The 25,427-nt window shown below is 41.4% G+C and overlaps 1 protein-coding gene across 4 annotated transcripts in view; it reads right to left on the minus strand.

Moving 5' to 3' along the window:
* CTH (cystathionine gamma-lyase) overlaps positions 1 to 25,427 on the minus strand; it is a 52,700-nt gene that overhangs the window by 11,234 nt on the left and 16,039 nt on the right. For 3 of the 4 annotated variants that reach the window (XM_039485285.1, XM_039485284.1, XM_039485286.1), the window contains exons 5-11: positions 16,528 to 16,637; positions 15,678 to 15,809; positions 13,401 to 13,458; positions 11,084 to 11,161; positions 8,211 to 8,363; positions 7,826 to 7,947; positions 3,871 to 3,923 (exon numbers count right to left, since the gene is read on the minus strand). In XM_039485285.1, the coding sequence (XP_039341219.1) occupies positions 3,871 to 3,923; positions 7,826 to 7,947; positions 8,211 to 8,363; positions 11,084 to 11,161; positions 13,401 to 13,458; positions 15,678 to 15,809; positions 16,528 to 16,637 (706 nt within the window). The remainder of the gene's footprint in view (positions 1 to 3,870; positions 3,924 to 7,825; positions 7,948 to 8,210; positions 8,364 to 11,083; positions 11,162 to 13,400; positions 13,459 to 15,677; positions 15,810 to 16,527; positions 16,638 to 25,427) is intronic. The other variant, XM_039485287.1, reaches the window with a different exon arrangement.

Consider the following 25,427-nt stretch of genomic DNA (forward strand, 5'->3'; position numbering starts at 1 on the left):
AGGGGATCTGACACTGTTGGGGAGCTAACTGACCCCTGGCCTCCAGAGGTCAGGGTAAGACAGGGCAATCTAAACCTTTAGGTAAGATAGATATGAACATAGACAATTTTTAAAACAAACTGTCTCTCAGATCCTATGCTGCATTCCTACTGTTAAGATTAAATAATACTTTGTTTTATGAAGGCTGTGTGGGGTCACTATATTCACCACTAACCCCATCTCATGGAAGAACAGCAGGTAGCCAAAACCCAGTTGGATCTACTGATCAGTCATGTTTGGTATCCAGGGCACTGTAGCCTAGCACGCAAGCTGAGAGTGGAAGAATCAGGGAATTCCACCACAAGGAGGTTAAAGACTTAAGATACAGAGGGGGTGCGCTAAAGAGTCTGGAAAAGGGGACAGACAAAGCTTGCTCTGAACTGTGCCACTCCCCTCCTGCTCCATGCCCCACCCCACCACCTACACCAGGACTTAGGAGGAGATGCTTAGAAGCAGGAGTGCAAGTAGGGCGGTACCCTGTACCTGCAAGAGATTTCTAGTAGGTTGCGGTGGCAGGGTGCACGGCTGCACTCTGCTCCTTTCAGGCTAGGGAGGGCATTCATTCTTAGGGCTTTAACAGCACAATCCATGTGCTAACAAACTTAAACAAAGCCTTTGTAGCATAAGTAGTGCTGTTTTATGTTGGTCAGGAGCCCTCAGGAGGGGGGATGGAAGGTATTTAAATAAGTGTTTTTGGTTCTTTTTCTCTCCATTAGTCTGAATTATCTATGAAATTCATACTGTATCATATCAAGTCCAAATCATTAGAGGAATGCCTCTGCATGCAGTGACCAGAGGATGTTTGGATTCTGATGTCAGCCCAGTTCTGCAGCCTGACAGGAATCAGTGGTGGTGTCCCAGTATAATTGAACATAGAATTCTTCTTTGCAGACAAATTAGTCTAATATGCATTTTGTTAACTGGAACAACAAAATTTAAAAAAAACCACAAGGGTCTCATGTTCAAGCTTTGTGGGTGAGAGAACTATAAGTGAAGATTATAATACTGGACATTGACAGCTTTAAACCAGCTGCCCTCAGGAATCTGCTAAGAACTTTGCTGACACTATGTTCCTCATCTTAGCAATAGTGCTAAGACTTATCACACATCTGTCCACCTTTATTTGAAAGAAGCACCTTCTGATCTGACAGCTCTGGCACTGTCACTTTCATTCAGAACAATTTACAAAACTTGGAACCTAATCCTGTAAACCCTTAATCATTTGATCAGTTCCATTGAAGACAATGGGATTACTTGCATAACTATGGACCATTTTTGTGGCAAGAGTTTCAGGAGTCCGTTCCTATGAATGAAGTTGAATCACCCCAATTTGAAATACATTTGGGTACAATAGCCTAATGCAGTTTAGGATACATTCTATTTAAAATTTGTTTTTTATTAAATCATACATATGGTGAAATGGTTCCTCACCCAAATCCCCTATAAACAGACTGAATACTACATATCTGGGGGGAAGTGAAGAGTTAAGCATGGTGATGTTCGTACATACAAAACACCCATTTCAGCACTGCACTGGAAAATATAGTTGAACTTAAACTTTCTTCAAATTCCATAGAAAATTAACAGCCCCAATTGTTTTGTTAATCAGCCTGTACCTAACAAAGAGTTACATGCCTTCTAAGAAAAAAGAATCAGTCCACACTTACTGGAAAAAAAAATCCTTCCAACTGGTGTTCAGAAGAGTGCTACAAGACACATACATAACCTCATGAGCAAAGGGTAGAGAGGATAATGTGGGAGGATATGACCAGCAATGAATGAATGAATAAATAAAATAAAGTCCCAAAGAGGCAGAGGTTCACAGATTTGCAAACCTAAAAACTTGTGTTATGCTTTAAACCACCTCATCACATAACTTTTTAATGTCCATAAATCTGGTACCCGCAAAGGAACACTGAAGCCTATTAACCTGAATGTGTGGCAGTATGCTGTCACTGACTAGGCTCAAAGGCTCATTCACAGCTGAAAATTAACCTTGCCTTTTTAGGCTAAACAGTCATATTACTGGCTCCATCTCTGTTGTTACATAACAGAATAAAACTCCAGTGGGGCATGGTGCTGGCACAGAGGGTCTTCAGAATTTCTTGTAGTCATGTACATGAAATAGCTGGTACTTACGATTAGGCTATTTCTATGCATGTATATTCATCTTGGTATCTGAAGTTATGAAGATTAGCTCTGGTTACTACATGTTTGCTCTTGTGGTAATGCCCACAAGTTATTTAGCCAGCACATGAAGGGACAAGTCAAGTTGAACGGCTCATTAAGGAAGACTTAGCTCACAATAGACCCTGGAAAATGCCTGTCTACACTTAATGGACGTTTCCTGTGAACATTCTAACTACAATATGGGTGGGGGTGATGGACATGTAACTTGCCCATGTGACTCCAAATACCATCTTTCACCGTGAGAATAGATTTCCCTTCACTTAGCAGAAGCTAAAAGGCCCTGGAAACATCTCCATTTTGCTTCTTTCCTGCTCCAGCCTCTGGACAATGAACATATACTAATGGGAGCGTTCTAACCAAGGGACTGAGTACTTCAAGGTAATCTGGAGCCTTCATATTCCTTGATCCTTTGCAGATGGACTTATGAGTTGGATATGGTACAGAGACTGTTCTAGCCTCATTGATTGCTGATTTCTCTCTTGCCTTGCAATGGACAAAGATCAGATGTCTGCTGACTTTCTCACGTGAGTCAGCAGCCTTTGATACCTGTGGTATAAGCAACATAGCTCTTGCTTGAGTGGTTTTGTTCCTTCCTCTCCAGATGTCAAAGCTTGTTCCCATTGAAGTCAATAGCAAAACTCCTTTTGATTTCAGTGGAACAGGATTTGGCCCCAAGAGATCAGAGAATGTGATTTTGATCAACTGCTTATCTGTCCAGAGAGATTTTTCATGCATATTCTGCCAGGCTGATTTTGATTGCCCCTCCTGTGTGTCATGCTGAGGAAAATAATAAAACAAACAATGTGGGCTGTAGTTCTATCAAGATGCACATAGCATAAACTATTCTATGCCTCTTTTCCATCAAACCCAGATGGTGGAGCATCTTTGCTTTCTTAGTGCCTGGCGGAGAGCAATACTTAGATAAAGGCAAGCTGGCAGAAGCTTAGTTTGGACATAAGGGAGGCACTTATGTGTTAGTGTGTTAAAGGAAAATGGGGTGATTATCCTTCCTATCCTCCTTTCATTTAAAAAGTTTTCAATTTGGGGTGCTGCTGGATCCTCAATGACACCTGGAAGTACAGGTGGCACTGGGGGCCTAAAGTATCATTTTACAACTGCATTTGTTTAACACATGGAAGGCCATGTGGGGAGGTCATGTTCCCCCCGCTTGCATCCCTCTTATGAGTGCAGTACCGGCAAGAAATGATTTCTACTTGCACCACTGCTTAGAAAGCAGCCTTATGGCCATCTTCCACAATGCCTAAAATAAGGGAATTCTCCATCAGCCAGAACCATGGCTTTTAGGGCTACTTTCTGCTATTGTGATCCTTTTACGGGACTGGAGAGGAGGTAAAGAAATCATGGGAAGGTCTTGGTGACACCATACTGTACCATTGAAAGCAAGAGTCTTCCATTGTTTAAATTTCTAAAATAAGATCACATCACTGCTCATTTCTTGACCAGCCATAAAATGCTCACATGATATAAAAATTAGCTCTACGGTGGTTGGCCACAAAGTGAAACATTCAAATTTTAAACACTACACAGTTTCAAGATGACCACAAAATCCAACGGAAGCTTTTCTTCCACAGCAATTTAAGGATTGTTTCATCTTAAATCTCTACTGGAAGACTGACTTACGGATGTTCTGCTAGGCTTTCATATCCTCCCAGACTCTCAGCCAGTGCGAAAAGCTATAGCAGGAAATACAAAAGTTCACTTTGAAAAACTGCTTGTTTGTTTATGTGAAACAAAGGCAAGAGGATTTAAAACAGCTACGTTGTAGAGAAAAAAGCAATTACGTTTTATAATTTACTTAATTTGAAGTGGAATTCGCTGAACTAGAAAACCACAAAAAACTTTCATACCATGGAAAAAATATTGGATGCAGTAAGAAAAAACAATTGGTATGTAGGTTACTAGCAAAATGTTACTGGGTCTGAAAACTTCAGGCTTAACTTGCCTAAAGAAGAGAAGAAAGATAAAGTAAGCAAATCAAGGGAGAAATTTTTGTCAGGGCTAACCAGGCTGCACCTCTGAGCTTTGAGTATAGTCAGAGTGGAGATGGGGTGAATCTCTTTGAAAAATAAATAAAGAAAGAACAGAACTTTAAAAAAACCTTTAAATTGAAATTCCTCCCTCCTCTCTCTTTACCACATCCCTCTCCTGTCCTAACTATTAATTCTTCAGGTTTCACGCCCCACTACACTGCCACTACAGGGCAGAACTGATGGAACACTGTTTCAGAGGTATTTTACTTGTGTTTGCAGCCTTACTAGAAGCAGAAAGGTAATGAGATTCTTTTCTCTCAAGATGACTCTTATGATTTTGCAAACCCAGAAATTTGGAAGAGAAGCCAAACTGCTGGATACTTAACAGAATTCAATTGCTGATCCTTTGAGGAATGCCCATCACCCATTAAAGGTCTTCACTAATCACTGATCTTTAATCATAGATATGTTCTTGCACTAGATGACAAAATGCTCTCTACACACTCTGCTGCATTCAGAAATATACACTAGATGTGTGTCTGCTGAGGATGCGGCAGCTGCTGTCAGGATCAGTATGCCTGCTATTGTTCCTCTTGCCTCTTCTGCATTCAGGAGTAATCCACTCCTTGTATACCCAGACAATCTATTTCATTGTTTTTCTAAAAACCGTTTTATAAAACAATTTGTATAAAATTGATTTGTAACACAAATTGGTAAAAATAAAAGTGGAAAACCAATAAACATTATATGATGCCAACACACGTAACATTCCGAGGCGGAGCGTTGTTGGCTGTGTGCTATAGCATCCCTCCCGCTTCCCCATCCCATAGTTCCTGGTGCCTCCCTTGGGCTTGAAATCATCGGCTCCGTCGCCCCGCCTGATTGGATAAAAATCAATTGTCGCCTGTTCCAATGGGAGCAAAAATCAAGCTCCTGGATGGCTCTGGAAAAGCCCACTTCGCCCTTTTTCCCTGGCCCCCCCTGAAGCCAATGAGCCTTTTTTGCCTTGTGACTGTCATTTGCTGATGTCATGGTTTTGTGACATGATGTGTTGCTGTTATGCTTGCAGGCTGTCACCATGCATTCAGCACATGCATGCAGACCATTTTGCACAGCACAGCAGACCATAAACACCCATATGCTGCCATGATTACCATGATAAAAATTAAACCACCATATATGCACCATTGCTGCTTTTGGTTGTTGCTTGGCTGCTTTAGCCCCTGGCTGCTGCTTGCAGGCTCTAAAGGAAAGAAATGGGGCTCAAAACCATTCCTGGGAATCCTTATCTAAAAAAAGATCCCTCCCTGCTGGAATATGGTAGAGTATACTAGAAGAGAACTGTAGCAGAGAGAGCAGTGCTCTGTCAGATCCTGCAGCAGAAATGTAGCTGCATATCACAGGTGCTATGCCCATTCTGCCCCACCTGCTGATTCTTTCTTTCTTCCCCCAGCCTTCCCTTCCTGCTCCTGTGTCCCCCCCTTGTGTTGTGTGAATAAAGAATAAAGAATTGTGAGTAAGATGGAATGAAAGAAATGAAGTGAGGAATGGAATACACAGACCAGCTGCCAGCTGCCACAGAGCACAGGAGGACAGCAGAGCAGAGGAGCCCAGCATCCTCATCCAGTCCAGGGCAACCTGATTATTTTTTTTTTTTTTGGGGGGGGGGCTGATGAGCCAAGCCCCCCCCTTATGATGACGGATGGGTTATCACCTAGTACCAGGAATCTACCAAAAATTAGGCCAGGCCACCCCAGGCACCCTAACCTCACCGATGCTGCATCCTTACATTACCCTCACTGCCCTGTGCCCATGACAAGTGTGCCAACCTTTGACTGATGAGGAGACCCACCATCAGCCACCACAGCCAGTGGATGGTGGTGTGTGGGGAGGAGTGCTGCATGGTGCTGCAGCAGCAGGTCTAATCTGCAGCATTCAGTAAAGATAGGGTGACATGTTAAAGAGTCAAGAGGATTTTTTTCTGGGGTGGGTGGGTGGGGGGTGGTGTGTGTGTAGCCATGCCCTGCTGACTCCACCCTGACCACTTGGAGGACTGTTTGAGACAAAGAGCTCAGCCAGAGAATGCAAACTTTTGTGAGACTGACTGAACTTGTGGGATAGCTGAGTCCTCCAGTCCATGAGCCTCCATTTTTCTTGGGCTTGCTTTGGGCTTGTCTACGCTTGTCACGCTGAGAGTCTGCTATGGCGCCTGTCTGGAGATTTTTTAAAAATTTTTTTGAATTTTTTTTTCTGTAACAGCGCTGATAGAACAGATTTGCCCTACCCTGCCATCGATCACATCCGCATCATCCATGTCTCCTTTTTTTTTTTTTTTTTTTTTTTTTTTTTCGCGCCTCGCTGCAAGTGCTGCAGCTCCATGCTAAGCAAAAAAACAAAAATTCAAAAAAGTTTTCCTGGGGCTTCTCCCACCTGGGCCGCTGCATCCGATTTTCAGATTGCTGTCAGTGGTGTCAGTGGTGTGCCAGGGGATACCGCCGGAGGCCCCACCGCCGGGCGCGCCACTAAAACTCCTCCGATATGGTGGTAATACGAGAGCGCTCCTCCTCTAGAGGAGAGTACAGAAGAAACCAGTTTAGCCTTTATACCCGATATAAAAAGGCCTCTCAGTGTGTGTGGTGTGGCGTTAAATCGGTTTTACGCTCCTAAAACCGGTTTAAACGCCTAGTGTAGACCAGGCCTTAGAAAACACTTCTTTCCTTAAGCATCAGCCCAACAACTGATTAGCCAGGACACTGAGGGGCTGGAGGTGAAAACACTTAGAGGGAGGTGAATCCTGGATTCTGGAATTTGCTTCTCCCTATTAAACAAACAGAAGCAGAGATGGCTGACCTTCCAGAACAGGATGAAAGACTCATTTTTGTACTCAAACTTTTGTTTGTGGGATGTTATTTGATTATGTGAAATTTCAGTTGTGATTTTATTTGGGGAGTGAAGGCTAGTGGTGGTGGGACGGTATGGGAGGAAGAGAAATCCTTAATTTGACTGTCAATATAGATACTAATTGGTTCTGTTTTAAAAAATTTTCAAAAATGTGTCCAGAGAACAATAGCCATGAACCAGTTAAATGATGATGTTTAAGAAAAAGGGAGCTAAACAATGCTTTAAAGCTCATGTTACGAGAACACCCGTCAGGTGATCTGCCAGAAAGAGGCAGCACTTCCTTTTGGAACATGGATCATGAAGAAGTCTCAAAAGGCATTTTCTATTGTCAAGTATTTTAAAATGTTCTAGCAGTGTTACATCAGAGACAGTTCTTCTGCTTTCAAATTGCATTGACAGTTGTCGGAAGATATGCAAATACTTTTAGTAGCAACACATAGTTTAAACTAGCTATATAAGCCCCAGCTATGATTGTAAACACTTCAAATGGGCTGATACTTCCTTTTCTTCCTTCTCATTACTGTCCCATCTCATAATTATCCATTATTTAGATTGTAGTACTACTCAAATAAATTAGAAGCTTCCCAAACACATAGAAAGACAGTCCTTGCTTTGAAGATAATCACTTCCTCTTTCACTCACTAACTGAGTCACAATCAGGTTCTCTTACAGAATTAGTTTACATTCATTTGAAGGGAAATTACCTTTAAATTCTTGAGAAAGATTTCAGCATGTTCAAGATTTCCTTTAATATAAAAGGTGACCATCCCAGGACAGCCAGTGGACTGACGCTTCATTAGCTCATGCTGCGGATGCGAGGTCAGTCCTGAAATTAGTCACATTTTGAATAAAACAGCTTATACAGTCTGTTAAAAATGCGTCAGAGAAGAGCAAGCCACACTAAGGCACATAAAAAGCAATCTTCAAGTGTTAAGCAGCATAGAATCAACTGCAAGATAAATGCCTATGCCAGAGTAAAATTTACAAATCAAATTCAATGGATGTATCAGCAACACCTAGGAATGCAGCATCCTATACCAAACAGAGCCAGAACCAAAATATCTTCTCTTCAGAAATCCTGCAACTTACCAGGATAAATGACTTTTTCTACCCGGGGATTTGATTCAAGGTACTGAGCAACAGCCAGTGCATTGTAGAAATGCTGCTTCATCCGGATCTGCAGTGTCTTTAAACCCCGATTGCAAAGGTAACAGTCAAAAGGAGATGGAACTGCTCCAAGGGCTATAAAATAGCACAAATATTACAAATATATAAAAAACCTCTTCTGCCTTATTGAATAAGGTCTTAACATCAGGTGTCAGTTTGGAAAGTAACAGATGCTATTCCCATTGACTTCTATGGGAACTTTGCCTGTTTATACCAGGGTGTAATTTGGCCCTATATTTGGAAACTCAAACATAGTACTTTGATACCACACTAAAAATATTCTAACTTTAAAACAAGATAAAGGAGAGAGAAAAATATACACACGTTTGTATTTCCTCCTCCCCTCCCCCCAAAGTATAAGAGTCAGGCAGGAGCTAAAACACTGAAGACTCAGGGATGAATCTTATCAGACATAAGGCACTCCCTCAGATGACTTTGTTTAGACTTACTTTGTATTTGCCCTGCCTCATGTGTTCTTTATTCAATGGATAAAAATGAATTCGTAAAAATACAGACAGAAAAAAATGCAGCTGCCAAAACATAAAAGATTCCCAATTTATCATACAAAAATCACGTGTGCGCGCTGAGTGCTATGGTCATGGGTCTAAAGGAAAACAATCAAAAAATGGACACCAGCTACATAAAATAGTTTATTAATTATATGCCTCCTTATACACATGTAAGGAGATATTTTGTAGGGTATTAGGGGGGAGAAAATGAATATTTAAATAAGTTTAGAAAGGTACTGTCCTGACAGCCCTGCAGCCAAAAGTCCTCTATTTATCCCCAGAACAGACACTGCTTCAATCCTGATCTGAAAGGACTACCTCCAACAAATGAGGGCAGTTATTAATGGCTTGTAGCACAGTGGGGTTAGAGGCTCAATTCTGTTGGCACTGTACAAACATACAGTAAGAGAGAGTTCCTGCCAAGCAAAGCTTGCTATCTAGGACCCTGATCCTGCAAAGGACATACAATGTCTATTTTTCTATGCGGAGGACTCCCACTGACGTCCGTACGACTACTCACAGAGCCTAAAAACGAAGCATGTATGCAAGTCTTTCCAGGATCTGAATCTCATTTAAGGCGTTTCTATATTCAGTCCTTGGTCACTGCTGAATTGGTCCCCATTAAAAAGGTAATTACCAAACCAAACCAAACCACAAACACCTTTGTGTGACAGACTAACGATATTCTGGACAAACCTTATGGAATTAAGATAAATTTTAAAGTAAGCTAAACCTTATTGAATTGGAGTTAATACTATTAGGGTCCATTGTATTAAATATGTAATTGTGTGTGTGCTGTTATAGAACTGTATGTACCTTTTCTAGTCAGAGGGGGTTGCTAATGTAATTCCTCCACTATCAGCCCTTTGAGACCACTCCCCTGGCAAGGTGCACATATACTAGTTCAAACTGATTCTCCAGAGACAACAGATAAAGAAAGGATTTTTGGATGAATAGCCTACTTTCAAATTGGCTCAAGGCCTTCTTTCTGATCCAACAAATGGACAGGGCCCTAATCCTTAGGGAAGAACTGGAAGGACTTGGCCTACTAAGGCACCATTAAACTGGGTGTCTGTTCTGAGCTGAAGCTGTGATTAACTTGAAACCACAAGAAACCCCTTGGGTGGAGTACTGAAGATCACGTATTAGGGTTGGGATGATCACTGATAAGCTTAGTAGCATGCGTTTTTATTGGTTTTAATATGTTTTGTCTGTAGTGCTTTTATCTTAAGAATAAAATAGGCTACACAGAAAGAGCTACGTGATAACTTATGACTCTTATCAGTCTCTGTAGAGAAAGCAAGCAAGTGGGCAAGGCCAGCCTCTGCTAGGGAGAACACAGTCAAGGCAGGAAACAGTGCAGCCTGGAAATACCCCAGTAAGAAGTGGTTGAGACATAGGTGTCTACACAAGAAAGGCAATGGTTAGGGAGCTGGAAGCCTCAGAGTAGGTGCCCTTGCTGAATCACAGAGGGAGAATACAGGTACAATTGCCCTGAGCTATGACACCTGGCAATAAACTGACACTATCAACTCATTTCACATAGGCCAATAGATGACTTGGGATGAATTTAAACACATGAGGTGAAGTCCTGGCCCCATTGAACTCAATGGAAGTTTTGTCATTGGATTTCAATGGAGGATCTCACCCATGGTCTAAGGAACAGAGGCTTGTATAGAAGCCTTTACTAATCCCCTGGGCCATTAATTAATTTAATTATGAATTAAAAGGACAATTAACCACTTTGTTTCCCGTTTTTCTGTTCTGACACTTGAAAATAATAATAAGAATCTTTCCATGTATAAGCAGTGCAAATAGTGATAAACATAAACAGTGCTTTCCATCAGCGGATCTGAAAGCACTTTTCAAAAGGTCAGTATTATTTATCCCCATTTTACTGCTTGGGAAACTGAGGCACAGAGAAGCAACATGACTTGTTCAAGTCTACCTAGGAGGCTGCTGGCAGTAGGGTGACCAGATGTCTCGATTTTGGGGTTTTTTCCCTTATATAGGCTCCTATACCCCCACCCCCATCCCAATTTTTCACACTTGCTCTCTGGTCACCCTAGGTGGCAGAGACAGGAATAGAACCCAGATCTCCCGACTACCAATGCAGTGCTATGGGCACTAGGCCACAGTCCATCCCACTTAAGCTCTTGGGTCACATTTGTAGCCGAGATACATGGATTTCATATATGTAAATACACCACATGTAAAAATTTCTGTTGTGTACAGGCATACCTGGATCCAGTAAGTTTTAAAGCATTTCCTGTGTTGCCTACTTACCATTTTGTAAGAATTTGAGCCTTTCATAGAGATCATCACAATTTACTGAAACCAATCCCATTACAACGTCACTGTGCCCTGAAGATAAAAGAAGAGCATTAAATTAACAACTTGTTTGTAGTCAGGAAGCTTTCAATATATAAAGGGCTGGGGGTTGTTTTCTTGGTCCTGCTACTACATATTTCCTTTTCTGTTTTTGCAGTTCAAGACATCAGATATTTCTCCTCACTGCTGCCATCATCTATGCACTGACATTCAGGCCAAGATCCAGATTAGCCTCCTAGATCATGGTTAGTGCTATGCTCTGTAGCCGCTGGCAGAGCCTGCTTGTACAGTGAACAGTTGGCATCTGCCCTCTTCTCAGAATACCTGAGATTTGAGACACCCCGGCTCTCTACTTGCCAGAAAACAGGTAAAATACCAGCACCTAACACTTCCATCTAGCAGCTCATTTGTTGCTATGGAGCAGACACAACTGTAGATACTGCTCTTAGCCAGTTTTAGTGATAGTGGCCACTATACCTTAGTGGCTTCTGTTCACTTTAACAAAGTTTGATTTTTTTCATAACCAGAGGTGGGCAAACTACAGCCCGCGGGCCACATCCAGCCCACAGGACTGTCCTGCCTGGCCAGGGAGGCTAGCCCCCAGCCCCGACCCTGCTGTCCCCTCTCCTCTGCAGCCTCAGCTCGCTGTGCCACCAGTGCTCTGGGGGGTAGGGCTGGCTCCGGCCGGGTGACGCGGCTGCCAGTTCTGCTGCTCTGAGCAGCATGGTAAGAGGGCAGGGAGTGGGGGGTTGGATAAGAGGCAGGGAGTCCTGGGGGGCAGTCAGGGGACAGGGAGTGGTTGGATGGGGTGGAAGTTTGGGGGGGGGAAGTGCACTCAGGGGACAGGGTTGGATAAGCGTGGGAGTCCGGGGGGCATGTCAGGGGACAGGGATGTGGATGGGGGTCGGGTCAGTCCAGGGACAGGGAGGGTCAGCTAGAGGGTGGAGTCACAGGGGGGCAGTTAGGGGCAGGGGGTCCCAGGAGGGGGCGGTCAGAGGACAAGGAGCAGGGGGGTTGGATGGGTTGAGGGTTTCAAGGGGGCAGTCAGGGGGCGGGAAGTGGGAGGGGGCGGATAGGGGGCCAGGCTGTTTGGGGAGGGAGGCACAACCTTCCCTACCTGGTCCTCCATACAGTTTCGGAAACCCAATGTTGCCCTCAGGCCAAAAAGTTTGCCCACCCTTGGTTTATAGAGTGTTGTAACCCTGTATGTACTTGAGTGACAGGCTGTCGGGTCTTGTAAGGAAGTACAGAGCTATTCTTCTGACTCATCCTGGAAATCAGATCATTAGCTCCATTCAGGAATATAAAGGACTCTTTGCTGTGCTACTGATTGATCTCTCTATCTCAGAGAAGCCCTTGAAATTGTCAGAGTACACTCTCCTCAGTGAAACAAACAAACAATCCCCCACCTCCAGTAATGGCCCCTGCTGGGTGAGGGGTTGTCTACCAGCTACTGCAGCCCCAGCCAGCAATCCATCTCACTGACTGATGCACTCGCTTTACTGAGCTGCCTGCAGTTGCTGGCTGGGGCATGGCCAGCCAGACTGGGGGTAGTGGGACTCTGTTGGGGGACACAGTGGGTTTGTGGATCAGTGATGCATAGCTGGAAATCCAGGTGAGGACCTGGGTTTGTAAATGAGGGGTGGGGATTCATAAGGGGCTATCCATGATCTAAAGGGATACACTGGCTGAGGGAGCTGTCAGAGCTAAGAGCTATCAAGAAAGATAGCAGTCAGAGTCTGAAACCTGTTATTGTGAAAGTGTTTTCCACCCAAAGTAGCACCCAGTTTATTAAGCTTCCACTGACTATTTACCCCTACACATTTCAGGAGGTAACGCCAATCACTTGTGGCCTTCCACACAGCATTTTTGCACATGGTGCTTTTCAAACAGTTGAGGGTCATTACAACCAGTGTCTGTGTTACCAAGAGCCAAGAGAGAAAGGCAAAGAAGGTCCTAGAGGGAGAAATCCTAGTCAACTTGCTCAGGAAAGAGCTTAGGTTTGAAAGTACAGTCCTGTTTCAGGGCTGTGTTATTTTAATTAAATGAAGGCAAAGTCAGTTGGGCAATATCTGTTGTGTATGCGCTGTGGTCAGGAACTGGGTAGAAATACCACCCATTTATAGGTTTCCTCATACCAAGGATTTCTGAGGGTTCTTTAGACAGATATGGAGAACAAAGAGCATGAAGCAGCAATAGAAATTTTATGACACTTATTGGTTTTAGACAAAACCAAGAGAATATTTGAGCTATGTAATATTCAGACGCTTACCATTCATGTATTTGGTTGCAGAATACATACAAATATCTGCCCCAAGAGACAAAGGACGCTAAAATGGAACAAACATAGAAGATCTGATTTAACATTTTTTCACCATTTTCAAATCACAAACTACTCTCACCTCATCCCACAGAAAGCAGAAATTTGGTGATCAAAAAACAGAAGACTCAAGTAACAGACACACAGGCTGGGAGTTTCAAAAGCACTGTCTATCTCCTATTGACTTCAGTGGGAGAAGAGTTAAGGCAATGCAAAGCACTTCTCAAAATCCTACACTCAGTTTTTAAAATTATTTTGTTTCCATTTACAGACTGCACCTACCAGATGGCTTATAGGCACATAAAGAATAGTAACCACTTCAACATGCTTACAACCTAATCAATGTTAACTGCACATACAAAATAACTTGCCCTACCAATCAAAACCCTGAGCCTCTTCAAAGGCAGGCCCAGGTAACCAAGCCAATTTGTTCATTGCATTTTTTTGTACATTTGTGTCTGGATTGGTCTTTCACCTTAATGACACTGCCTCAGGAAAATTGAAAAGTTTAGAGCAGGAGCAACTGACAAACAGAATTCTTCACATTTGCTGAAGTTTTCAAATTGCTCTTCCAAGGAAAGAGTAATTGGAAATGACAAGACAAACAGCTGCTTTCTCTAAAAATGATCTGATTTTACATCAGTCACTAAATTACAGACTGCAAATTACTACTCTTTAAACACTTATACTATGTTTATTCAGTGTGTTCAAAGGATAATGTAGTTAATAGATTCAGAACAAAAAGGTAGAAAAATCTTGCTGTCAGACTATGTACAGAAGTTTGTATGGTCTTGCTGTCATCTCTCAATACTGGAACAGTAATTAAAGCCCTAGTGCTTTCTTCTATATGCAACATATTGAAGTAGTAATAAATTCCTGAGGATAATTATCCTGTTAGCAGTGTGTCCCAATAGCAACCTTCAAGTGTTTAATACATTACCTTTTAATACTTGTCAGACAATCCTACAGAGTTAATCATTGAAATAGATTTTCTCTTTTGTGATCAAATTAACAGACATACTAACTAGACAAGTTATTGCAGATATTGCTCCTTCAACACATTTCCATATTGAGTCTTGCAGAAGCAACTCAGAGCCAAATTAGAAAAAAGATCACTGAACTTTTTTCAAACTAGGGCCCCGATTCAGCAAAGCAAAGCACACACTTAAACTTTAAGTTCTTGCTTATATGAACCAGTGCCTTAAAAGGAAGAATATAAGGTACTACCTGGACAATGCCAAATCTTACAACTTTGTATTTGTGCAGATCTACTTTAATCACATACAAACCCTTTATTTTGTAGCACCTCCTAAATTTATGAAGAAATTAAAAAGCAAATCAAACACGACAATTCCTGTTCCCAAAATGTAGTAAATTAAATCTAATTTTCATTAACTCAGATAAGTGTATATGTGTGTCTTGGCATGAACTGGAAACTCTATTTTGTCTGAATCTTATTCACTATACTTCAGGATTTTTTAACTTGAAAAAGTATTACCTGCTGCACAAACGGAAAAAAATAGGGGAGCTTTCTGTGGCCAAAATAATAAACTCCAAATTACCAGAACTAAAGACTGTGTAGCTGAGAGGTTAAAGGGTTTTTTCTATATTTCAAAGATGCTGCATTCAAATACATTGAGGTTGTAGTGTTAAAATATTTTGTTCCCTTGTTCTCCAAATCAAATGAGATTACAGATTTATATTTTTTAAAAGAAAAACAATTAAAAACACAGTATAAGGCCCAGAAAGGTGTCCTAGAGTAAAACAAACAAGACAGGAGAAGAATTCAGCCATTTAAAGAGGAGTTAACTATAAAAGCAACCAAATCAGAAAATCCATTTAAAAGGTCATGTTAAGACACAGTTAGAGAAGGCAGAAAATTAGCTTCACCAATTATCTAAGGCACTAGCACAGTGTTTTGATTTAGTGCAACCATTAACTAATTGGCCTCTTTGTTTTAATAGATCTCACATCTTTATATGGTTAGCTGGTTCTTTTTCCAATTCATTCTTTAAATGGTGTAAAGTGTTTTGGCTCAGATCTGTATTAGTTAACAAGCCAATTGTGCATCACACTTTCAGCATGAAAGTTTTAAATCAAACCAGAGGCCAAGAGCACACAGTTCTTCATTTATCATCCTTTCTGCCATTAGAAATCATTTAAAATAAATAAATAAATAAATGCCTGTGTATCAACCTTCCCATTATTTCAGACACCCAGTCAGCTTACCTGGAAATATGCTGACATAAAGGTGTTGTCTACTACTAAAATAATGTCTTTATGTTTATGGATGACATCTGCACAGCCTTGAATATCAATGACCTTCAGGGTGGGATTTGTGGGAGTTTCAAGCCAAACAAGCTGTAATTTTTTAAACAGAAATCATTAGTTTTTAGATATCTGTAAGTTACACAATGTACCATCACCTATAACTTTCTTTTTAAAAGGACACTTTTTCCTTTCCTTCTTTTGCATATATTCTGAAGAAAGCACCAGACTGACAGCCTCACATACTTGCATCTGGGCCTGATGCTATGGATCTCACTCACACATGCACCCTCCTTTCTTAGAATTCCTTTAGCAACAGCTTTACCAATACAATAGTGAATTTTTCTTCATGATTTTTAAGAGCTTTTCTTAGAAATCATTAGCTGTATTAAATATTAGTTTGCCAAATGCCATGTTCCCATCCAGCTGTGAAAAGTGTAATTACTAAAAAAGAACACCATGAAAAAGCAGCCTTTAACCATTAACAGAGTCAACAGCAAAACCTTTCCTCCTCAACCCAGAAACCCCTTTACAAGGTTCACCTCTGAACAAATCTTTATTACTAGCCCAATAAAAAATGTCCCTCTCTCTGCATGGCCCCTGAAGTGTTCTGAATTTGCCACCCAAAAGCAGAACGTTCCCAAGAAGAGACTTCAGAACTTTTAAGATCTGTGTTTGTGCTTTCTGCCATAAATAAAAACCTGTCCTAAGAACTACTACACTCCTATAGTAAAAACAGCATTTGTAAAGGAACAAAACAAAATCATTCAAAACACACCACAAATGGAATTCAGGAGTATTCTTCCATTACCTTTGTATCTGGTGTGATTGCAGCCTCCAGGCATTCCAATTTGCTACAGTCAACAAAAGTAATCTTCAAACCCATTCTGGAGGCTACCTTCCTGAAATATCTGTTTGTACCTAAGACCGGAGAAACACTGTATTATGAAAGATATGCTTCTGCTTTACACTTATTTTACAAGAGGGAAGAAATTTTCCATGAACACTAGAACACACTGATTTTCATTTTATGGGTAAGAAAGGCTCAGAAGGGCGGGTGGAAGACAAAGGCAGGATGCTTTATGCAAAAATTAGACTAGTAATTTTGTATTTTTTAAAATATGTTTTAATGACTGGATGGGCTATTCCCTTCCTGTATGCAATTCAAGCTGCCACTTTCTCCTTTTCTCTGGACTTGCCACCAGATGATTTGTGACAAAGCAGTGTAATTAACTTGTAGAAAACACATTTAACAACAATAATTCCAATGCCAGCCAAGTAACTATGTACAGAAGACCTTGATTATATGGAAACTTATCCAAAGCGTGTGTTGACCCTCAACTGACAAGCCATCCAGTGTGGGCAGAATTGTGGGAGATGGTGCTAGCAGAAAGGAAATTATTGGGTAAGAAATTTTCTGTTCTGCAGCCCACTGTCTCCCACATTTCTGCTACACATGCAAAGCAGCGAACAGGACGAGAGAGGGATAATAGAACAAACACAAAGGAAACAAAAAGGACCTCTCCCTTTTACAAGATTGCTCAAACAACATGGTTATTACTGGACCACCACCTTTAAGGCCTTCCTGCCAAAGAAGCCCTCCGCAGAAGACAAAGTCCACTCTATGGCATCTGATAAAGATTTTAGTTGATGACCATATTACTGCTTTGCAGATTTCTGTGGTGCAAGCACATGCTCTTTTGGCCCATGAGGTCACCATAGATATTGTGGAGAGCTCCTTGATTCCTTCTGGTACAGGAACACTGACTGCATTGTATGCCTCAACAATACATATCCTGATCCATCTAGCAAGGGGGAGCATCAAGATTCTGAGTCCTAGAGTTCAGTTGGAAGGAGACAAACAGGGTGCCTGCCCTCCTCGCTGACTCCACATGCTTGATGTAAATCTTGTGCGTTCTTCTAACATCCAAAGTGTGCCACAGCTTCACAGCTGGGTGCTGTGGCTTTGGACAGAATGAAGGGAAGGCAATCTCCTGTGAGGCATGGAAAGGAAAGTTCACCTTTGGCAAGAAAATTTCTGGCACTCTTAGCACCACCTTGTCCTCATGGAATATGCAGTAAGGTTTCTGCACAGATAAGGCTGTCAGTTCTGAAAGTCACAGGGCAGATGTGATGGCCACCAGAAAACAGGTTTTGATGGAGAGGTAGTATGATGACGCAGAAGTCAGGGGTTCAAAAGGATGAGTGGTTAGGGCTTTCAACACCAGTGGTGGATCCCATTTAGCGAAGGTTAGTCCGACCGCCAGTCTGACTGCTCTGAGAAGCCTGGAAACCTGAAGGTTCTTGGTCAGGGAGCGTAAAGATTATATGAACAGTACGCTACAGAGGGCTGATACCTGAAGTCCCTTATCCACCCCTTGAAGGAAGTCTACAATAACTGCAATCCCAGGATCTTTTGGGTTTGCTCTGTGCTTGATTGACACCAAAGGCTGAATTTAGTCCAAATGGATGAGTAGGCTTTTAGAGTGCAAGCTCTCCTAGAGGAGAGCTAAGTCCTCTATCTCTTCTGAAGATAGGCCTAGCACAGCTAACACTTCCCTTTCAATAGCCAGACTGCTAGATGAAGGCGTCTACCAAATCCACTGAGGTTTGGAAGTCCCCTTGAGACAGACATCATTATCAAAGTGAGGATCTCCATCTGAAACTTTGTTTTCTTCATCCATTTGTTGAGCCTTTTGAAGTCAAGGATGGCTCTGATTCTTCCTGTGCCCTTCTGAATAGTGAAGAACACAGAGTAAAACCCTGAAAAGCATTCTTTTGGGGAAAATCCTATCACACATGTTTCAGAATGAGATCTTCCACCTCTGGACAACTTGCACTTGGCAGGATCCAAGGTGACTGGAAACTGGAGGCAGGGGTGTGGTGGTGCCTTCATCTCAAGAGAGTAACTCTGGCATGCTCTCTCTCAAATCCATTTGTTTGTGGTTGAACTAAACCATTTGTCTTGAAAAATAGTACATCCTGTCTCCAAAGCTCTGGTCTGGGACAAGGTATGTTTGCTCACTGTGATACCGAAGATGGAGGTTTTCCCTTCACTCCTCAGTTCCAAGGTTTATCTTTTCTCTTGAACCTCCATAAAGAAAATGGATGAAAGAAGTGTCTCTGTCTGCATGTGGGTTTGTAGTCCCTTCTTAGAGCACTAAGTGGAGACGGGAGGATTGATTGGTTTAAGCTGCATTTTCAACCACTCTCTTATCCAACTTTTCTCCAATGAGGAGAGATCCTGTGAATTTAGAGAAGCAAAGGGCTTGTTTGAAGAGAGTAATCACTTTACAGGGAAGAAGCCATGTCTCGTGGCCGCAGAGCTCGATGCCATGGCTCCGGCACAAAACTGCATAGCATCAATTGACACATTGACACAAATGCTGTAGCAGACTTATCCTCATGATTTTGACTTACCCCCTGGGCTGGCAGAATGAAGTCCTCCTGGTCCTTAGTGCCTCTCCCAGTTCTGTTTTAGGTCTCCTCATAAGGATTTTCTGTGGTAGAGTCATGACTTCCTGGGGAGATCAGGTCCCAACATGTGTGTCTGGTTAAATGCTCTATGCCGTAAACTGGATGACCCTTGCACTGCTATATTAGACAGGGTGTAATTCACCCTCCATGGAGCCCGTTAAAGTTGCCTCCCAGATGGAGCAACATCTGGGCTTAGTTCTGTATTTGCATGGCTACTCTGCCATCCCTGAAAGGGGGCAGAAGATCTCAGCAGGGAGGCACTGAAGCTGAGACTCCGTGCAGTCTCACTGCTGAATACCTGGTCCAAGAGAAGGAGAAGAAAAACAAAGAAGGCTGTTCACTGCTACCTGAAAATGAAGAAAATCAAAAGGCAAAGGAAAGGTCAAGAAAAAAAGAGAACCACAACTGACTGCTGTCAAGGAAGCAGAAAATCTGGTGACAACCAGAGAAAGGGGGTTGGGGAAAGTGCTGCAGCTTTGAACTGCCTCCGGAACTGCACACAGGAGGCAACTTGCTCATACATAGCAGAATTATGGGAGATGCTGGGCTGCAGAGTGTTGTATTTTCAAACAGTGCTGTGGATGTTAAGTAATGGGAGACCATTAAGGCTATTGTTTCAGATAGATTTCTTAAGTACTTCTTATTTTGTAATATTATAGTGGTCTCTCCTGTAGGAAGATGAAAGTCAGGATTGAAAAAAAAATCTTTTTACTGGTCCCAAGTGCACACCCATAGTGGTTTTCAACTTGAGAGCTGAAAAGAAGAAGAAACACACACACACACACACACGCGAACGAATACCAATGTATCCGTTGTACTACATGCTCACCTTACTCTGATTTGGGGCATTCACCACAAAATACTAATGGGTTTCGAATATCACTTGGAAAGTATTATGCTTAGGACTATTTGAATGTTTCCCCTTCATTCATGAAACTAGCTATTATTAATAAAATAAAAGAATGGACTTACTTTTGTTACATGGCTGAATTACAACACGTTAATTACATTAACTTTCCTTTTTTCAGACAGTCCATCTAAGTTTGCCTTCTTCCTCCCCTCCCTCCAGCCCCTTGCACTCTCCACATCATCTTTCCACACCCCCACCTCCCTTAATTTTCCTCACGGTCATATGTTTCCACCATGCAGACTCAGAGTGGCCACCTGTTTCAGAGTCTATTTAGTAGGCTTTAAGAATTTATGAGGGAAGGGAAGAAGCAGGAAGAGAAATTACAATTATTTTGTTTCTTGTCACTACCGACTGTAATGGAATGACAACAACAAAGAGACTGATATTCCCTTAAACCAAGGTGGATAAAAATCATACTTTTTTTAATAAAATGTTTTTTGAGGAAAAACCTATCTAAAGAGAGTATTAATTAAGATCTCTTTGAGCTAGAACGTATCTCATCATGGAATAGGCATTATAAATTCTAATTCTATAGTATGAGACAATATATTCATGTAGTGTTTAAGAAAAGTTTTGTAAATAAGTTCCAACCGTTCATGGATTAGGACTCAATTTTATGGAGTTCCAGAGGCTTCTGTATAGATTATTTAGGTTAATCTTTCTATCTACCCACTGGGACTCGGTGCTCAGTCTAGAAGATACCATCAGAGATGTTTAGTTTTGCAGTTCTGAAACTGTGGATTTGTGTCTCCAGAGAGAACATGCTTGTTAACAGCAAAAATGTTTTTAAATAAATAAATAAATAAATAATATATAGAGGTGAGAAATAACAGACCTCAACTCTATTGTCCCTCTGCAAATTTGGGTACACAGAGTCAATCACTTACCTCTCTCTAAAAGTGAAAAGTTTCAAAAAGTTCAATGAATAGAAGATTGTTGGGGCGGAATAGATCTGGACAAGGAGAAATCTGAAGATAAATGTGAGAAAAGAGGGACAGGCAGTAGAAACAAAAGTGAAACTGTTTTACCAGCATATTCCAAAAGTCTTGAAATCTTTGTGAGTGTAGCTTTCATTGATTTGAGATCTACCATACCATTCTCTCACTAGGATGGAAAACCTATAATGGCAGCAGGCCGTAAAAGAGACCCAGTTTGGGAATATGTTAATGAAGTTCCTCTACCTGTGGGTAAGACAGGCATGCGTGCAAAATGCAAACAGTGCAACAAAGAAATGCAAGGCCTGGTTGCCCAAATGAAACATAATGAGAAGTGGTCCTTCTTGAGAGGAAGCTGCGTTGAAGATGATGAAAGGAACATGTCTGAACATGCAGGACCTTCAAGTCTGTAAATTTTTTTTATTTCATTCTTCTTTCTTAAAGACAGCCTGTCTTCCTTCTGGACTACTCTTGAATTCTCATGTTTGAGCAAAAATATATATAAGTCTTACTTTATGGTACTATCATTTTAGATGCAGTTGTGATAAAAAATAAATAGTTGAAATAGGAAGATCTTCCTTTTACAATTTTACCTTTAAAGTAGTACTGAGTGTCAGTGAATGCAATGAGTAATACTAAATGAGCAGTATGGTAATAATTAAATAACTGCATTGACTTATTTTGTTTAGGACAATCCATCTTCAATATACAGGATTCTGAAGACTATCCACCTTCAAGATCACCATCATTTTGTATAGTGGCACATAACTCTGAAAATGATAGCGTTTCAGTCACATCATGTATGTCACATAGCCACAGTATATCACCTGTAGCAAAAAGAAAAACAAATCATCCTCCAGAAACAACCATAGATAATTTTGTGATAAGAACCAGCAGATTACAAGAGGTAATTGATGAAAAAATTGCCTGGTTTGTTTATGCAACAAACTCTCCTTTCCATATGATTGAGAACCCACACTTCATTAACATGGTTCAGTCATTAAGTCCAGGATACAGGTCCACCCAACAGAGCAGATGTTGCAAGCAAATTGCTGGATAAAATGTATGAAAGACATTGAGCAGGGTGCAAAAGTTCTAGAGAGTAAAATTGTTAACTTGATTCTTGATGGATGGAGCAATGTCCACAATGACCCTGTTGTATGTGCTTGTGTGACAACAGAAGGAAATGTCTTCCTTACAGAAACAATCGATACATCAGGAAATGTACACATAGCAGAATACTTACAGTAGCAGCAGTAAAAGCTATAACAAACTGTGAAAAAAATTTCAAATGTCTAGTACACAGCTTGGTCACAGACAATGCTGCAAATGTATCCAAGATGAGAAGAAATTATTTAGAAGAGAGTCCCAAGCTAATAACATATGGTTGCATTGCTCATTTGATGCACCTCCTAGCCATAGACTTCAATGTTCCAGAAATAAAGGCCAATGTTGTTGAAACTGCAAAATACTTCTGTAACAACCACTTTGCAGCAGCAGCTGCTCTGAAAAAAGTGGGAGGAACCAAGCTAACTCTCCCACAAGACATGCGATGGAACTCAGTAGTGGACTATTTTGAGCACTATATCAAGATCTGGCCTAATCTGATGATGGGTTGTGAACAAAATCGTGAAAAACTAGATGGCACTGTCACAGCCAAAGTTCTCGACATTGAGCTTAAGAGAAACGTTGAACACATGCTGAGTACCATGAAGCCTATTTCTGTAGCCTTGAACAAAATGCAGGGAAATAGCTATTTTATTGCCGAGGCTGTTGAAATCTGGAAGGAACTGAGTGAGATCTTAAAGAGAAATATGCAATGACAGAGTTAAATTACAAAACAAACAATAGTAGCTTCTTCTGCCAGTGTAGAAAGAATATTTTCTTCCTTTGGACTAATTCATTCCAAATTTAGAAATCGTTTGGGACCTGAAAAAAAGTAGGAAAGTACTTTTCCAGATAATGAACAAACAGGAAAATGAAGGTGAAGACGACAGAGTTAGTTGCAGAAGCCAATATTTTAAATTTCTCGTGTTGACCTGGCTGATGTAGTCAATTTAATTTTTTTTTAAATATTTCATTTAACTATTTTAGTTAAAAACATTTAACAAAAACAAACCTGATTTTAAAAAACTTGAATGTTTAACTAAATTCAAAAATTCAGAGTCTTGTTTTGTTAAAGTATTATATGTTTGCTGTTGAAGAAAAAATCCAGAATACATAATGTTGTTGTTTTAGTTAAATAAAACAATTTAAATGTCTGTCTGGTAATGTTCTCCTCCTAATACAGCATGGCAAGAAAATTCTCCAAATATTAATGATTAACCTGCTGAATTGGAGATATTTATGAAGTCATTGAGAGGTGAACTATCTGCTTCAATTACCTTTGGTAAAATAACCAAACAATCATTTATTTTCTGATATAGCTGTAAAACTAGCCTGAAAAGTTTTCAAAATAAATCACTTTAAAAAATGTATAGTGTGTACCGTCTAAAAAAATGAAACCTACATCTCTGATTTGTGAAGAATATGTATTAAGGTTATAACCACCAACAAGAAGGCATGCTTATGTAGAAATCCATAATTAAATTGAGGCTTCCTGACTAATGATTTAAATCAAATCTACCCTGAGAAGCTCATTAACTCAGAAGTTTAGCCACAAAGCCTACAGCGATGAACAAGGGCTGTAGGCATATCCAATGTAATTTTTTATTTAATTTTTTTAAACACTGGAAATAACCTATTTAAAGGTATGTCAATCTCACCAAGACAATTCTGTCTGGACAACTTCAATGCCCATGCAGAGAATGGGTTTTCTGAGTCAACTTGGGTTTGTATAAGCGTATGACATTTAACTTTGGATTCCTTTTGGCTCCATACACATAAATAGACTCTTTAGATCATATTTCTGGGTTGGAAATATGAAGAGCACACCCTTGTCACGCTAGCGTTATCTTTTTCAGGTGGAGATAAAGGCTCATTTTTGCTCTCATCTGTAGAGGATTCTTTCTCCCCCATTTATTCTGTCTGGGAAAGTAATGGACCAGGTTGGACTGCATACTTCTGCAGAGAAATACTTTACAGCCAGCAGCCTACTTTACTTAATGCCTTGTAGGACATTTCAGGGCCACCCAGGGGATTCAGGGGGCCTGGGGTCTTCGGCGGCAGGGGGCCCTCGCTTCAGCGGTAATTCAGCGGCAGGGGGTCCTTCCGCTCTGGGACCCACCGCCGAAGTGCCCCAAAGACCCGTCGCGGGGGCCCCCCACTGCCAAATTGCTGCCAAAGACCTGGCACTTTGGCAGCGGGTCCCGCTTCGGCGGTAATTCGGCTGCAGGGGGTCCTTCCGCCCCGGAGTGGAAGGATCCCCCCACTGCCAAATTGCCGCTGAAGACCCGGAGCGGAAGAAGCTCCAGGGGCCTGGGCCCCATGAGAGTTTTCCGGGCCCTCCGGAGTGAGTGAAGGACCTCGCTCCAGGGGCCCCGAAAAACTCTCATGGGGGCCCCTGCGGGGCCTGGGGCAAATTGCCCCACTTGCCCCCCCCGGGCCGCCCTGGGACATTTTGATGATTTATCATCTTCTGACACAATGGTTCCTTAGTAACCCCCCTTTTTAAAGCTATCCCCACAAGTTATCCTGGTATATGGATGACCTGCAAGTGAAGAAGTATGCGGGGAGGTGGTTTGTAACAGCAGCCAATAGAGGCTAGATGGCAGGGGTCAGTATCCCATCTCCAGTGGTCACTGTTGAAAGGCTGAAGCCTGAAAGATTGTAGTGTGGAGCATTTAAGTCTCAGGCTATGCTGGTTTTGACAGTGGAGAAGTAAATTCCACCATTTCCTCTGTAAATTTAAGTCAACAGCACTGCTTCGTGTACTGGACAGCCAGGTAAATCTAAGTGGCTTGGAAAATATATTAAAAAAATATTAACTTGAGAAACTGCTTTGTGGCTAATGGAGGGCAAGGTGCTGAATTCCTTCAAACATATGGTCCAGCTGTTGCTCAAGAAATCATCCTTCAACAAATATTGCCAATGGTTTGCCTTTCCCTAACCTTTCCTTTATGAAGAGGCAGCTAATCAACTTGTAGCATCTGGACTCTGTCTTTTTCAATTTGGTTCAAGACCTGAGTATGATATGGAAGCTATACTAGCTATATTGGTTGATTATCTCCTTGTAGTGATGAACAAAGGTCAGCTTTTGACCATGCTGATTATTCTAGCTCTCTCTGCAGACCATGAAACAGGAACCTTGAGGTGGTATTTACTTTCTCAAAGACTCTGGCAGAAGTGGACAAGGTCACATTTCCATTAATATATTCTTTCCTCTGAAAGTTCCGAGAGTAATATGAACAATTCCTTCTCTACCATATGGAGGCTCCATAAATATATGTC

The sequence above is a fragment of the Mauremys reevesii genome, linkage group 8 (assembly GCF_016161935.1).
Source record: "Mauremys reevesii isolate NIE-2019 linkage group 8, ASM1616193v1, whole genome shotgun sequence".
NCBI lineage: Eukaryota > Metazoa > Chordata > Testudines > Geoemydidae > Mauremys > Mauremys reevesii.